Genomic DNA, 12,014 nt, shown 5'->3' with positions numbered 1-12,014 from the left:
ACATTTTAACTAATATATTTTTAAAAACATCTTCAATAGAGGCAAATCAATGAACCTCACTTTCCCGAAATGAACCCGAAAATGCGGGGGTTAAACAAATGACTTTAATAAACTCTTTGGTAATCAATTGCAGCTCGCTCTGCGCTGGTCCCTCAGCTCCAGCGTCGAAAAAGTATTCCGGGAGGAAGCAGCAGTGGGGCGGCTGGCGTTCGGGAACACGGATGCAGGAATCGGTGCCGCAGCCCGGTCCCCGCGAGGAGCGCAGACCCAGGGCTCCTTCCCCGCCCCCGCCCGCCCGTTACCCCGGCGACAGTCCCCGCCGTCCGGCTCACCGCACCTGCAGTCAGAAGTGCGCAGAGCCTTTCCCGCAGAGCCCGCGCCCCCAGGTCCCCGGCCGCTCCCTCCCGGTCCCTGCAGGCCACCTCGGGGCGGCGCCCACCCCATCCTGCGGGCCCGCGGCGGCTCCGGGCGGACGGAGGGTTCCGGCCCCGCGGCTGCAGGTCTGCCGCCCGCCCGGCGCGCCCTCAGGCAGGCGCGGCGCTCACCTTGAACGACATCTTGCACATGTCCGCGGCCGCCCAGCCGGGCCCCGCGCGCTTCCGGCCTGGACGCCTGCACGGCCCTGCCTCCCTCCCTCTCCCGCCGCCTTCCGCAGAGGGGCGGCCTCCGCGGCGCCGCGCGCTCCCGCCGCCGCAGACCGGGCCGGGCCGGGTGCTGGAGGAGGGGGAGGGGAGAGGAAGGAGGGGGGTGGGAGGAGGGAGAAGGAGGGGGGACGAAGGAGGGGAGGGAAGGGGCACCCCCCAGACGACCCTCCCCCATCCCCCTACCCTCCCATCCCCACCCCACCCGCACCTCCGTACCTGCCACACAAACACTCCCAACTCCGCTTGCACTGTGCACACACCACACACACACACGCACACACACACACACACACACGAGGTTCATGCACGCACCGCTGCACACTCACAACCTCACATCACTCTGCACACATCCAGACTCACTCTCTCACACTCCAAACTGAACACCCCACCTGTGCACACTCTCCAGCCTCCACACACACACAACCCTAGCCACGTTTTCAACCCTAGCTGGAAACCCAGCTCTGCTTTTAACCTACTTGATAATCCACGACAAAGCTGATTTAAGCTAACGGTGCCATTCATACACAAGAGAAACAAGCATATCAATGTTTCAAAAGTTGTATAAGAAATTTTCTGTTGTAGTTCAATGTGCTGACATCCTTATATGTCCTGCTGCTGCTGCTGCTAAGTCGCTTCAGTCGTGTCCGACTCTGTGCGACCCCAGAGACGGCAGCCCACCAGGCTCCACCGTCCCTGGGATTCTCCAGCCAAGAACACTGGAGTGGGTTGCCATTTCCTTCTCCAATGCATGAAAGTGAAAAGTGAAAGTGAAGTCGCTCAGTCGTGCCCGACTCTTAGCGACCCCATGGACTGCAGCCTACCAGGCTCCTCCATCCATGGGATTTTCCAGGCAAGAGGACCAGAGTGGGGTGCCATGGCCTTCTCCCTACATTATGAAAATGTTTCGTATGCACTAAAAACCTAATAATTTAAAATAAAATTTTGGTTCAGGAGGAAAAACACACACACACGCACCCCTCACATACACACCCTCTCTCCCATGCACACACTCCATGCACATCCACATTTCTGTCTCACACACACACACCGCCTCTGCATACACTGCAGTTCTACACAGCCTCTACATTCCACACACACAGGTTCACAATCAATACATAGATCCACACACATCCATGTATACACACTACTCACACATCCACACACAAATACACACACAGCCTCCAGTAGGGCACAGTCTGCATCAGATGACTCTCAACCTTCATTACAGCACAAATATGATGATGATGGAAATGAAACATGAGAAAAAAACCCATCATCTCACAACTCTTTCAAATGGCTATTTTCTGTCCTTCTAGGTTTTCTTTTTCTTCTTTTTCTTTTCTAAGAATCTGAGTTTTGTTCCTCTTGTAGAAAAAACCTGGGAAAAAAGCCTTTTGATTGAGTGAATGGTAAATGGTATTTTCCTTTCTGACGGTGAAGGGCACAATTTGAAACATACATGAAAGCTCCTCCTCTTGACCTTTCCTGCGCACCCACAGTATGTATGGCAGGCATTGTCCACTGCCTCATACAAACTGCTGGCTGATTGCCCAGGACTGATTTGAGGGAAATAAAAGTGGGAGAGTCACATTTCTTAAAAATTAAAAATATATTATTTTTAAAGTATAAAAAGCAGTAATAGCCTTTCTAGAAAATCTGAATGTGAAAGTAAAAGTGGACATCTCACACCCTCCTACTACAGGAATCCACTCATTCTCCTTGTCATCTCTGTTTAAGCCTCTTCCTTTTCCTCAAATAAATTTGTAATGAATTTTTAATTTAAAAGTTAAAAAATACAGCTTCAAGTTGAAGTTCATAAAAGACATAAAATGTTTATCTTATATACATGCGGTGGATACATTGTATTACTTTGTGTTTAAAACAATTTTAAGAAAAAGCGTTCCAGAATTCGATAGGAACTTATAATTTTTTAAATCAAGAAAGAGGGACTTCCCTGGTAGTCCTGTGGTTAAGACTCTGCACATCCATTGCAGGGGTCCTGGGTTCAATCCCTAGTCAGAGAACTAAGATCTGGCATGCCACGTGGTGTGGCCAAGAATAATACAATTTTTAAAAATTAAGACTGACTCAAAACTTTTACCCTGCATTTGGTCTCTATGGATGAGATAGTTTTGAAGCTGATGAGATAGTTTTGACATGACATTACTATATAAGATCAAGCATCGGAAGTTTTGTTTTATTAACAGTTCTGATAAAAAGAGAGAATGAAAAGAAGTAATATTTTGAGTGCTATAGAGTACTTTGAGTGCTAAGGTGCTTCCTTTGTAAGAATGCTATGAGATGGGTGTTATGCCCATTCCATAATTGGAAAAACTAAGGTTCTGAAAGATGAAGTCATCTGGTCATGAGCGATCAGACTAGAACTTGAAGTCTTTCAGACTTCAAAGCCTGTTTCCTTTCCACAACTGCACTTGCCACTCAGAGTTGTTTTGGGCATCATCTCTGGCCAGGCTGCTGATGGAATTCTTGTCAAAGTCACAGGAAAGAATGTGCCTATACACCCTCTGCCATGCCTGGCTCAGTTCATCTTCATGAAGAAGCCCCCAAACAGAGCAAAACTCTCCTACTCATGGCCAGGCACCTCCTTCTAAAACTGCCTGCTCCAAAACTTAGCAGGGACCCACCAGCCCTCACACAGGAACTTGAACCCCTATAGCCCCATCCCCATATTCAAAAACTTTCTCTTCCCCCAACAGAAGGGCTTCACACTTGTCAGAGGATTCGCCTTGTTACCACCTTCCCTCCCATCCCCATAGCTCTCTTATGTCTCCCCTCTCTGTCTGCCCTAACCCCAGTCCTGACCTAGCAGGGTTACTCCCAGGTCAGGCCCTTTGCTGAACTCTGCCCCTCAGCCATCCCTCTCCCAGCTTTGCTGAGTTCCTTCTGTAATCCCACTCTGCACCACATCCCTTAGCCTGTGATCTGTATTTCTCTAGACCTTGCTTCTACTTCTGACTCCTCCAGCGGAGTTTCAAATCTTCAAAGCCAGACTCTGAGTCTTATGTCTTTTCTCTTCTTCTAGTTTTAGCTGGAGATACAGTAGGTGGTCAAAATGTATTAATCATTGATTGAATAGATTCAGGAATTGTGTTCTTTGTATCTATACTGTTAGAAAACCCACCACTCCTCCACAGACACCCACAACACAGAACCATAGACATCTGTGTTCATTTCAAATGAGGCCATATTTGTTATCACTGCAGTTTACACAAGCACAGCCTGTAATGTGTCTGTTCTCGATTTTGCATTGTCCCAGTTTATGCTGCAGCAGGACTTGTTCTAGACAGTACTGTGAGTGGGTCAGACTGGTTTACTGAGCCTTCTCCCTCTTTTTGTAATATATGTTAGGCTGGTTAATGTCAACTGGTAAGGCATTGTGTCTATTTTATTATCTAGTGCCTTTCTTGTTGAGCATCAATATAAAAAATTAATATATCTTAATGCTCAACAAGAAAGGCACTAGATGATAAAATAGAATGACTTACCAGTTGACATTAACCAGCCTCCATCATTGGACTCCCCCAGTGCTGGCATGGTGGGCTTGTGAGTGATACAGCCATGCTGGGAGGGATGAAGGTCAGTGAAAGGGCCCTAGAGCAGGGGCTCCCACTCACCAAGCCTGATCTAGCTACTGTGGCCACTACATGACCAATAACAGGCCTCAATACTGAGTGACCAATATGCCGTCATCCCTGGAGGAGGTCACCTGGTCATTTGGTGGCAAATTGACTATATTGGATACATTTCATCCTAGAAGACCAATGATATCTTTTGCCAGGAATAGACACATTCCAGGTGTGGGTTTGCCATTCCTGCCTGTGGGGTGTCAGCCAGCACCGCTTTCTGGGAGCTTGTGGAGTGTTTGTTGGATTAGTGGACTGGCACAGAATCCAGAGTAATGTTATGTCAAACCCACTTTATAACAAAAGAGGTGCACTAATGGGCTGAAGACCGTGGCATTCATATTATCCAAAGCTGACAGTCACTTGAGTGTTGGGGTTGCATAGCTGAAGCACTAATCTGGAGATGATATTTTATGAGCACAGGGTACCGTCTTCTAGGACACAATATACAGTTTAAGTCAAAGAGCTGTCTGTGGCACTGTGTCCTGTAGGAAGAATACGCGGGGCTGCAGATCAGGGGGTGGGAGCTGGAGTGGCCCCACTTACCATGACTCTCAGTGACCCACTTGTGTTTCCTGTCCCAGCAACTCTAGGCTCAGCCAGTTTACAAGTCCTGGTTTCCAAAAGGGAAAACACTTCCACCAGTGGGCGTAATGATAGTTCCATTGAGCTATAACCTATGGCCATGGCCTGGGCACTTAAGGTTCTTTGTTTCCAGGAGTAGCAGGGGAGAAGGGGAGTCACCATCTTGCAAGGGTAGTTGGCCCTGATTATAAGGAGGAAGGGAGGCTGCTGTGGAACAGAGGGAGCAGGGGGAGTTCTTATGGAACCCAGGTGCTTTACTTGGTACCTCTTGACCACTGTTGATGCTAAATGGACCATGGATGAAACTCCAGCCTGAGAAGCACATGGTGACCAGGGCTTGCGCTCCTCAGGGACAAGGACCTGGGTCATTCCACCAGGTAAGATGGACAGCTAAGCTGGCTGAGGATGAGGAAACTCTGAAACAGATACTTGCGGAGTGGAGAAGCATTTGTTGTAGTCCTGAGACCAGAGGCAGTAGCCGGGGCTGTGATGAGTCACCCCAGTTATTCAAGTGCTGTTGGCAGGTAACTCAGAGCTGCTCGCCCCTTGGGACTGCCTCAACTGCAGAGAGTCACCTTTCCAAGGTCATGCTGTCTTTTCGGGGCCCACATCTCATGACATTGACATGGGGCTTTAAAGACCCAGGCTTCCTGCCCCTATTCAATGCTATTCTGACCCAGTGGACTAAGCACAGGGGTCGAAATACCAGCTCCAGAGTCTTCATCCATTGGTCAGATGTCCAGATGTTTTCTGCAGTGTTTGATTTTTATTTGGATGTCTAGCATTTTTGTGCAACTCTATCTGCTGCCTCAATTTCCAACATTTGTTTGAAGAGTCTGGGTTAATAACTGGGAAGTACTCTATCACTGGGCTGGTAATCTGGCCCTTGGGAATAAGAGCAGCTATTATGGATGGGCCCGGCAGAGGTACATCCTTAGTGAATCTGCCTTAAGCATTCCACTGAGGCTTTGGAGTATCCATGTAAGAACTTTATTTTTTTTTAATGAACTGAGGATCCTGAATGCTAACCCGCTGAACTCTCAGTCCTTACATTTTATTACCGAGTTGTTAAACTCGCAGGGGTAAAAGTGCAGTAGACACGTGCACACAGTCGAAATCATTAGCAAAGTGGGGACTGGTTTCACTTAATGTTTAATTGAACCGAAACTGTTTAAGAGAAACCAAAAAGCGGAGTTCAATCCTTAGGGAAGATGGCCTAGAAGACTTCCTTGCTATGGAAATTCTCTCACAGTTTCGCATGGGAGCAAGAGTGGACTTCAAGTTTAATTTTGCTTGTGGTGATAACAGATTGACTTTTGGAACCCTTGTTTGGTAATGCAACGGTGTTGTTGCTTAGTCACTAAGTCGTGTCCGACTCTTTTGCGACCCCATGAACTGTAGCCCACCAAGCTCTCTGTCCAAGGGATTTCCCAGGCAAGAATACTGGAGTGTGTTGCCATTTCCTCCTCCAGGGGATCTTCCCAACCCAGGGATTGAACTGTGTCTTAAAAGTGGCAGGTTTTGAGTGTGGCAGGAGCCTCAAGTGAAGATGTTTTGATTGACCTCCTAGGCAGTGCTGGGTTATAGGAACGTCAGTGAGACTGAATATTAGACCATGAGCCATATGGTCACATTAAATCAGAAGTGGTATCTGCCTCAATCTCTTTGCAGCTCCAACGAGAAGTCCAGATCCTAGCACACAGCAGGTTCTCACTGAGTATTTTTGAATGAACGAATCAATTTTCTCAGATTATCTGAGGATCCATGAGCTTCTCAGACCTGAAACCAAAGCTTCTGATGCGCTTTTCTCTAATGAGATTTGGAGTCTGTGTTGACAAGCTTCTTCTCTTACTCAGGAATCTAAGGCATGTAGATACTAGCTTATAAGGGAGGCCATTGGGCGGGTAAAAAAAAATCCTATTTTTGCATCAGGGCTACTGCCTGGTAGAACAACCATGATTTTACTGAAAGCAGAGCTGCTGCTGCTGGTGCTGCTAAGTCGCTTTAGTCGTGTCCGACTCTGTGTGACCCCATAGACAGCAGCCCACCAGGCTCCCCCGTCCCTGGGATTTTCCAGGCAAGAACGCTGGAGTGGGTTGCCATTTCCTTCTCCAATGCAAGAAAGTGAAAAGTGAAAGTGAAGTCGCTCAGTCGTGTCTGACTCCTAGCGGCCCCATGGACTGCAGTCTGCCAGGCTGGGATTTGCCAGGCAAGAGTACTGGAGTGGGTTGCCATTGCCTTCTCCGAAAGCAGAGCTACCCCACCCCATACCTCAACTCATCACTCATCCCCAAAATGGGGCTGGAATGTGCCTGAGGGGCCTGAAAGTGATTGCTAAGGGGTTGTGACTATCTTTGTGTGGTTCTATGTGTGTTTTAAATTAACTAATACTCTATGTATGTGTGTGCACGCCCTCTGTGCACAAGCGCTCATGCACACACATGCACTCTAGAATTTTGAGTTGAATGAGAGACTTCATGCTGTATGGAACCACCATCCTCGTTTCCCCAGAGGTGCAGCTCAATGGAAGCTTAGGTCACTGACCCCACTTCGATGACTTTTATGCAGGTATGGGATTCTCAGTTCCCCCAGAAAGTGAGATGGGGCAGCAGAAGGAAACTTAAACAAAAGTACAAGGAAAAATGTATATGGAAAAATTTAAAGGATTTCATTGCAAAGAGAAATGTCAGCAGAAGCTCTCAGAAGAGCCATAATCGAACATGGTTTTTAGACAAAACAGTGCTGGTAACATCTGCCTTCAGTCTGGTGCTGGCATTCTGACCCCCTGGTGATGTACCAGTCTCAGGATGGGATCCATGCCCTGACTTGTTCCACAGCAAGTGCTGGCAGAACCGGGGCTTAGGCCCCTCTGGCTCAATCCCTGGGCAGGTTGGGCTCAAGGAGAGGCAGGGATCCAGGAGCTCCCAACAGAAAGTGGAGAAGCCTGGGGGTGAGGGCAGTGTCCTGGAGGGTCTAGGAGCACAAAGTAGGTGGTGGGCAAGGCAGAAGAGCTGACTGGGGGATCCTAAGGCAATGAGAGCTTCCACAGGATACCTGGCAGCCTTCTAGGATACTGAAAGTGCAGCAGCAGAGGGGGTCAGCAGGTAGAAACAGAAAGTCAGTCATTAAGAGCTGGTGTTTAAAGGCAGGAGCAAAGAAAGCTTCCAGATTCTGAGTAATCGGGATCCTAGGCAGGCCCCGGGCCAGAAATGAAGACACAATGGGTCAAAGCTTGTTGCTGGAACTGGGTGGAAAAGAACAATAGCTGGCCTAACCGGAGGCGTGCAATGTGCTAGCATTGCTTTCAACTCTTAAGAAGGTCTTCATTCCACAATCACAAATCTCTTGCCAGGGGTAAAAATTTTCAGATGAAGGGATCAAGACTTAAAGAGCTTCAATAACTTGCCCAAAGTCAGGGAGTCACAGAAGCTAGCAGATGGGGGAGCTGAGATTTAAACCCAAGTCTAGGACTCTGAAGTCTGTGGGCTTAACTACTTCACTGCCCTACATGGTGAAAGCTTGGTCAGGGGAGCAAGGGCAAGGTGAAGGGAGAAGGATGGTGAACCCCAGCTGGGGCCCATTCAGCGCTGTCACAGACATATTCACACCTTATATCAATTACTCTTCACGGTGTCCTTGTCTTCATTAAAAAAGTTGTATTTTTTTTTCCCCAATGAGTGATCTGAAGCATAGAAAGACTAACTGGCTTGCTTACAATCACATAGGAAGGAGGTGGTGGTGGTGGTTTAATTGCTAAATCGTGTCAGACCCTTTTGTGACTCCATGGACTGTAGTCCACCAGGCTCCTTTGTCTGTGGGATTTCCCAGGCCAGAATACTGCAGTGGGTTACCATTTCCTTCTCTGGATGATCTTCCCGACCCAGGGATGGAACCCACGTCTCCTGCAAAAGGAGGATTCTTTTACCACTGAGCCAATAGGGAAGCCCTACAGGAAGGAGGCCATCACCCAATTAATGGGACTAGGGCAGAGATCAGAGCAAAACCCACAGCAAGACTGCCTGAAGCTGAGGTGCTGTGGGGGCAGGAAGAGATCTACAGATAAGCTCCATAGTATTTAGTGTACATTCAGCCTTCTTAATCTGGAATCTGAGTTAATAAAGGTGTTCTAGGATAGAAAGTGATTTTGAAGACACTTAACTTCAAAGAGTCTGATTTCCTGTACTAAGTGTAAGGAGTGGCTTTCACCTGATACAACCCAATGATGCATTTATTCTTCCTAAGGAATGAGTCATGGGTTTTGTCCTTACGTTGAGCTCAACACCTTACACCATCTCTCTTTGCTCAAAGACAGCTGAATCAGTGGGTGCTATTATGGAGTAAGTGAAAGCTAATTTTACCTTTATTTAGCATATGTGTCATTTCTTTTGAGTTCTCTAAATGTGGGTATAATTAATTACTCATACCAAGCCAAGAGAATTAGGCAGGTTATTTCATGCCCTTAAAAAAAAGAAAACTTGGTGAAACTCTGACTTTTTTTATGTTTGCTGTATGTATTGTTTAGTGAATGGTAAAGATTTAACTTACTGTTAGAGCATCATGGGACTAGAAACTGCCTATCAGGTCATTAGCAATCAATCAACAAATGTTTTTTACCTACCCACTCTGGGTTCCACACTTTTCTAGGCCTGAGGCTGGAAGATAATTTGGAGAGATCAGTTCAGTTCAGTTCAGTCGCTCAGTCGTGTCCGACTCTTTGTGACCCCATGAATCGCAGCACGCCAGGCCTCCCTGTCCATCACCAACTCCCGGAGTTCACTCAGACTCACGTCCATCGAGTCGGTGACACCATCCAGCCATCTCATCCCCTGTCGTCCCCTTCTCCTCCTGCCCCCAATATTTACACTAGTGCTTTTTAAGCAGTGAAGAAAGACCGTTTTAAAAAATTCCAATCGACTGTTAACCAGCATTTTGTAATATAAACTAAAACTGGGTTATGAGAAAAACGATCACATGGTTAGATGTCATGGCAATATCAAATTGCTAAAAATATTTATAAGCACTCAGTTTTTGTATTTTTCTCTTTGCAATGACAGTGTAGGGACTGGCAGGGTCCACAGACCACACTTTGATTAGCAGTGATTTAAACGAGGCATGACCATTCTAAAAGCATCTCAACAACTGAAAAACTAGTTTTTGCTGCTTTTTCTTTCAGTTTTAAAATACTTTTTGCTTACCGTGTTCTTGAATTTTCCAGTGTTTGATGAACTTATGAAAGAAACTCTTTTTCAAGGCAAACTACACTTTTCCTAACTGAGAGATAAGGGAGAAATACTTCCTTCAGAGACCAACCTATGAAAGGTACATGAAGAAGGAAAGAAGGAAACATAAAACACCAACCCAAGTTGAGGGAAAAAAAGAGGCCAAAGTCTCACAAACAGTGAAAAGCCTATTTTCAGAGGAAAACTATGACTCGCAAGATAGCTACTAACGGAGTCTCTGACTGTGTGGAATCACATAGATACAGAATGAAGAAATCTATTTTTATAGAATTGTCCTTTCTGGCATTCCTCTTGATGCCGTGGCAGATAGCATATTTACAAGAACTTTTTTTTTTTTTAACTTGGAATGAAGTAGTAGAGCATTTTGGCAAGAGCAAAAAACAGGGCATAAAATTCATGAGATCAAATTTTTCATTTCCCTAGATGCTTACCCAGGGGTAAAAAGCCAAGAAAAAAATAAGTAGAGATAAACTTTATTCATCTTAAAGACATCATCTACATAGAAAAAAAATTCTAAATGCAAAAGTCAGTTTCTAAAATCTGTTTCCCAGAAATGTCTAGAAATAAAACTTCCTCACTCTAATTGGGAAGAGTATTCTATTGATATATTTTACTGTTAATGCTAACTCAAGGCATTTAAGACTAGAATGTGCATATTGACGAATAAGAAATGAGATTCTGACTATTGTGGTTATCTGCTATTGTGTAATAGACCATCCTAAAGCCAGTGGGATATTCCTTGTAGCTCAGATGTTAAAGAATCTGTCTGCAATGCAGGAGACCCAGGTTTGATCCCTGGGTCGGAAAGATCCTCTGGAGAAGGGAATGGCAATCCACTCCAGTATTCTTGCCTGGAGAATCCCATGGACAGAGGAGCCTGGCGGGCCACAGTCCATGGGGTCGTAAAGACTCAGACACCACTGAGCAACTAACACTACTAAAGCCAGTGGCTTAAAACAACAACCTTTCAGTTCGGCAGCCTAGGCTGCACTCAGCTAGATGGGTCTGCTGGTCTCTCCTGGGATCTCTCTTGCCAGTGACTTGAGCTGATGTCTTGAATGGGGCTTTTAAGACCAAGCTGGCTTTACTCACAATGCTTAGCATGGTCTCACATATTCCAGGAGCTCTCTGTACATTCTTTCTCCAGCAGGGTGGTTGGTCTGTGTTCTAAGAAGAAGAATTCTAAGATGGCAAACACTTGTCAAGCTTCTGTTTGCTTCAGACTTGCTAATATCTCATTTACCAAAGCAAGTCATCGGACCAAACTCAGACTAAGAACGGGAAGGAACAACACAAGGGCAGAAGTTCTGAGAGATGTGGTTCATTGGGGGACCACCAATGTAACAATAATAAAATTAGTGCTCGCTTTGGCAGCACATATACTAAAATTGGAACGATACAGAGAAGATTAGCATGGCCCCTGCGCAAGGATGACACACAAATTTGTGAAGTGTTCCATATTTTTGTGAAGTAAGCCAGAAAGAAAAACACCAATACAGTATACTAACGCATATATATGGAATTTAGAAAGATGGTAACAATAATCCTGTGTACGAGACAGCAAAAGAGACACTGATGTATAGATCAGCCTTATGGACTCTGTGGGAGAGGGAGAGGGTGGGGAGATTTGGGAGAATAGCATTGAAACATGTATAATATCATGTATGAAACGAGTCGCCAGTCCAGGTTCGATGCACGATACTGGATGCTTGGGGCTGGTGCACTGGGACGACCCAGAGGGATGGTATGGGGAGGGAGGAGGGAGGAGGGTTCAGAATGGGGAACACAGGTATACCTGTGGCGGATTCATTTTGATATTTGGCAAAACTAATACAATATTGTAAAGTTTAAAAATAAAATAAAATAAAAAAACAATAATAAAATTAAAAAAAATTTTTTAA

At 46.0% G+C, this 12,014-nt stretch overlaps 1 protein-coding gene and 1 non-coding gene across 4 annotated transcripts in view; one reads left to right on the top strand and one right to left on the bottom strand.

Annotated features, from left to right (window-relative positions):
• ANKRD29 (ankyrin repeat domain 29) overlaps positions 1 to 707 on the bottom strand; it is a 48,001-nt gene extending 47,294 nt beyond the window's left edge. The window contains exon 1 of one of the 3 annotated variants that reach the window (XM_070778831.1): positions 546 to 707. In XM_070778831.1, coding sequence (XP_070634932.1) covers positions 546 to 566 — 21 coding nt within the window. In that variant the 5' untranslated portion in view covers positions 567 to 707. The remainder of the gene's footprint in view (positions 1 to 545) is intronic. The other 2 variants (XM_070778833.1, XM_070778834.1) reach the window with 2 other exon arrangements.
• A 10,764-nt stretch (positions 708 to 11,471) lies between these two features.
• On the top strand, positions 11,472 to 11,578 carry LOC139179528 (U6 spliceosomal RNA). The gene has a single exon (XR_011563896.1). It is a non-coding gene; the product is annotated as a U6 spliceosomal RNA (small nuclear RNA).
• The last annotated feature ends 436 nt before the right edge of the window (positions 11,579 to 12,014 follow it).

This window comes from Bos indicus, chromosome 24 (genome assembly GCF_029378745.1).
Source record: "Bos indicus isolate NIAB-ARS_2022 breed Sahiwal x Tharparkar chromosome 24, NIAB-ARS_B.indTharparkar_mat_pri_1.0, whole genome shotgun sequence".
Lineage (NCBI taxonomy): Eukaryota > Metazoa > Chordata > Mammalia > Artiodactyla > Bovidae > Bos > Bos indicus.
This window is presented reverse-complemented; position numbering and strand designations above follow the sequence as displayed.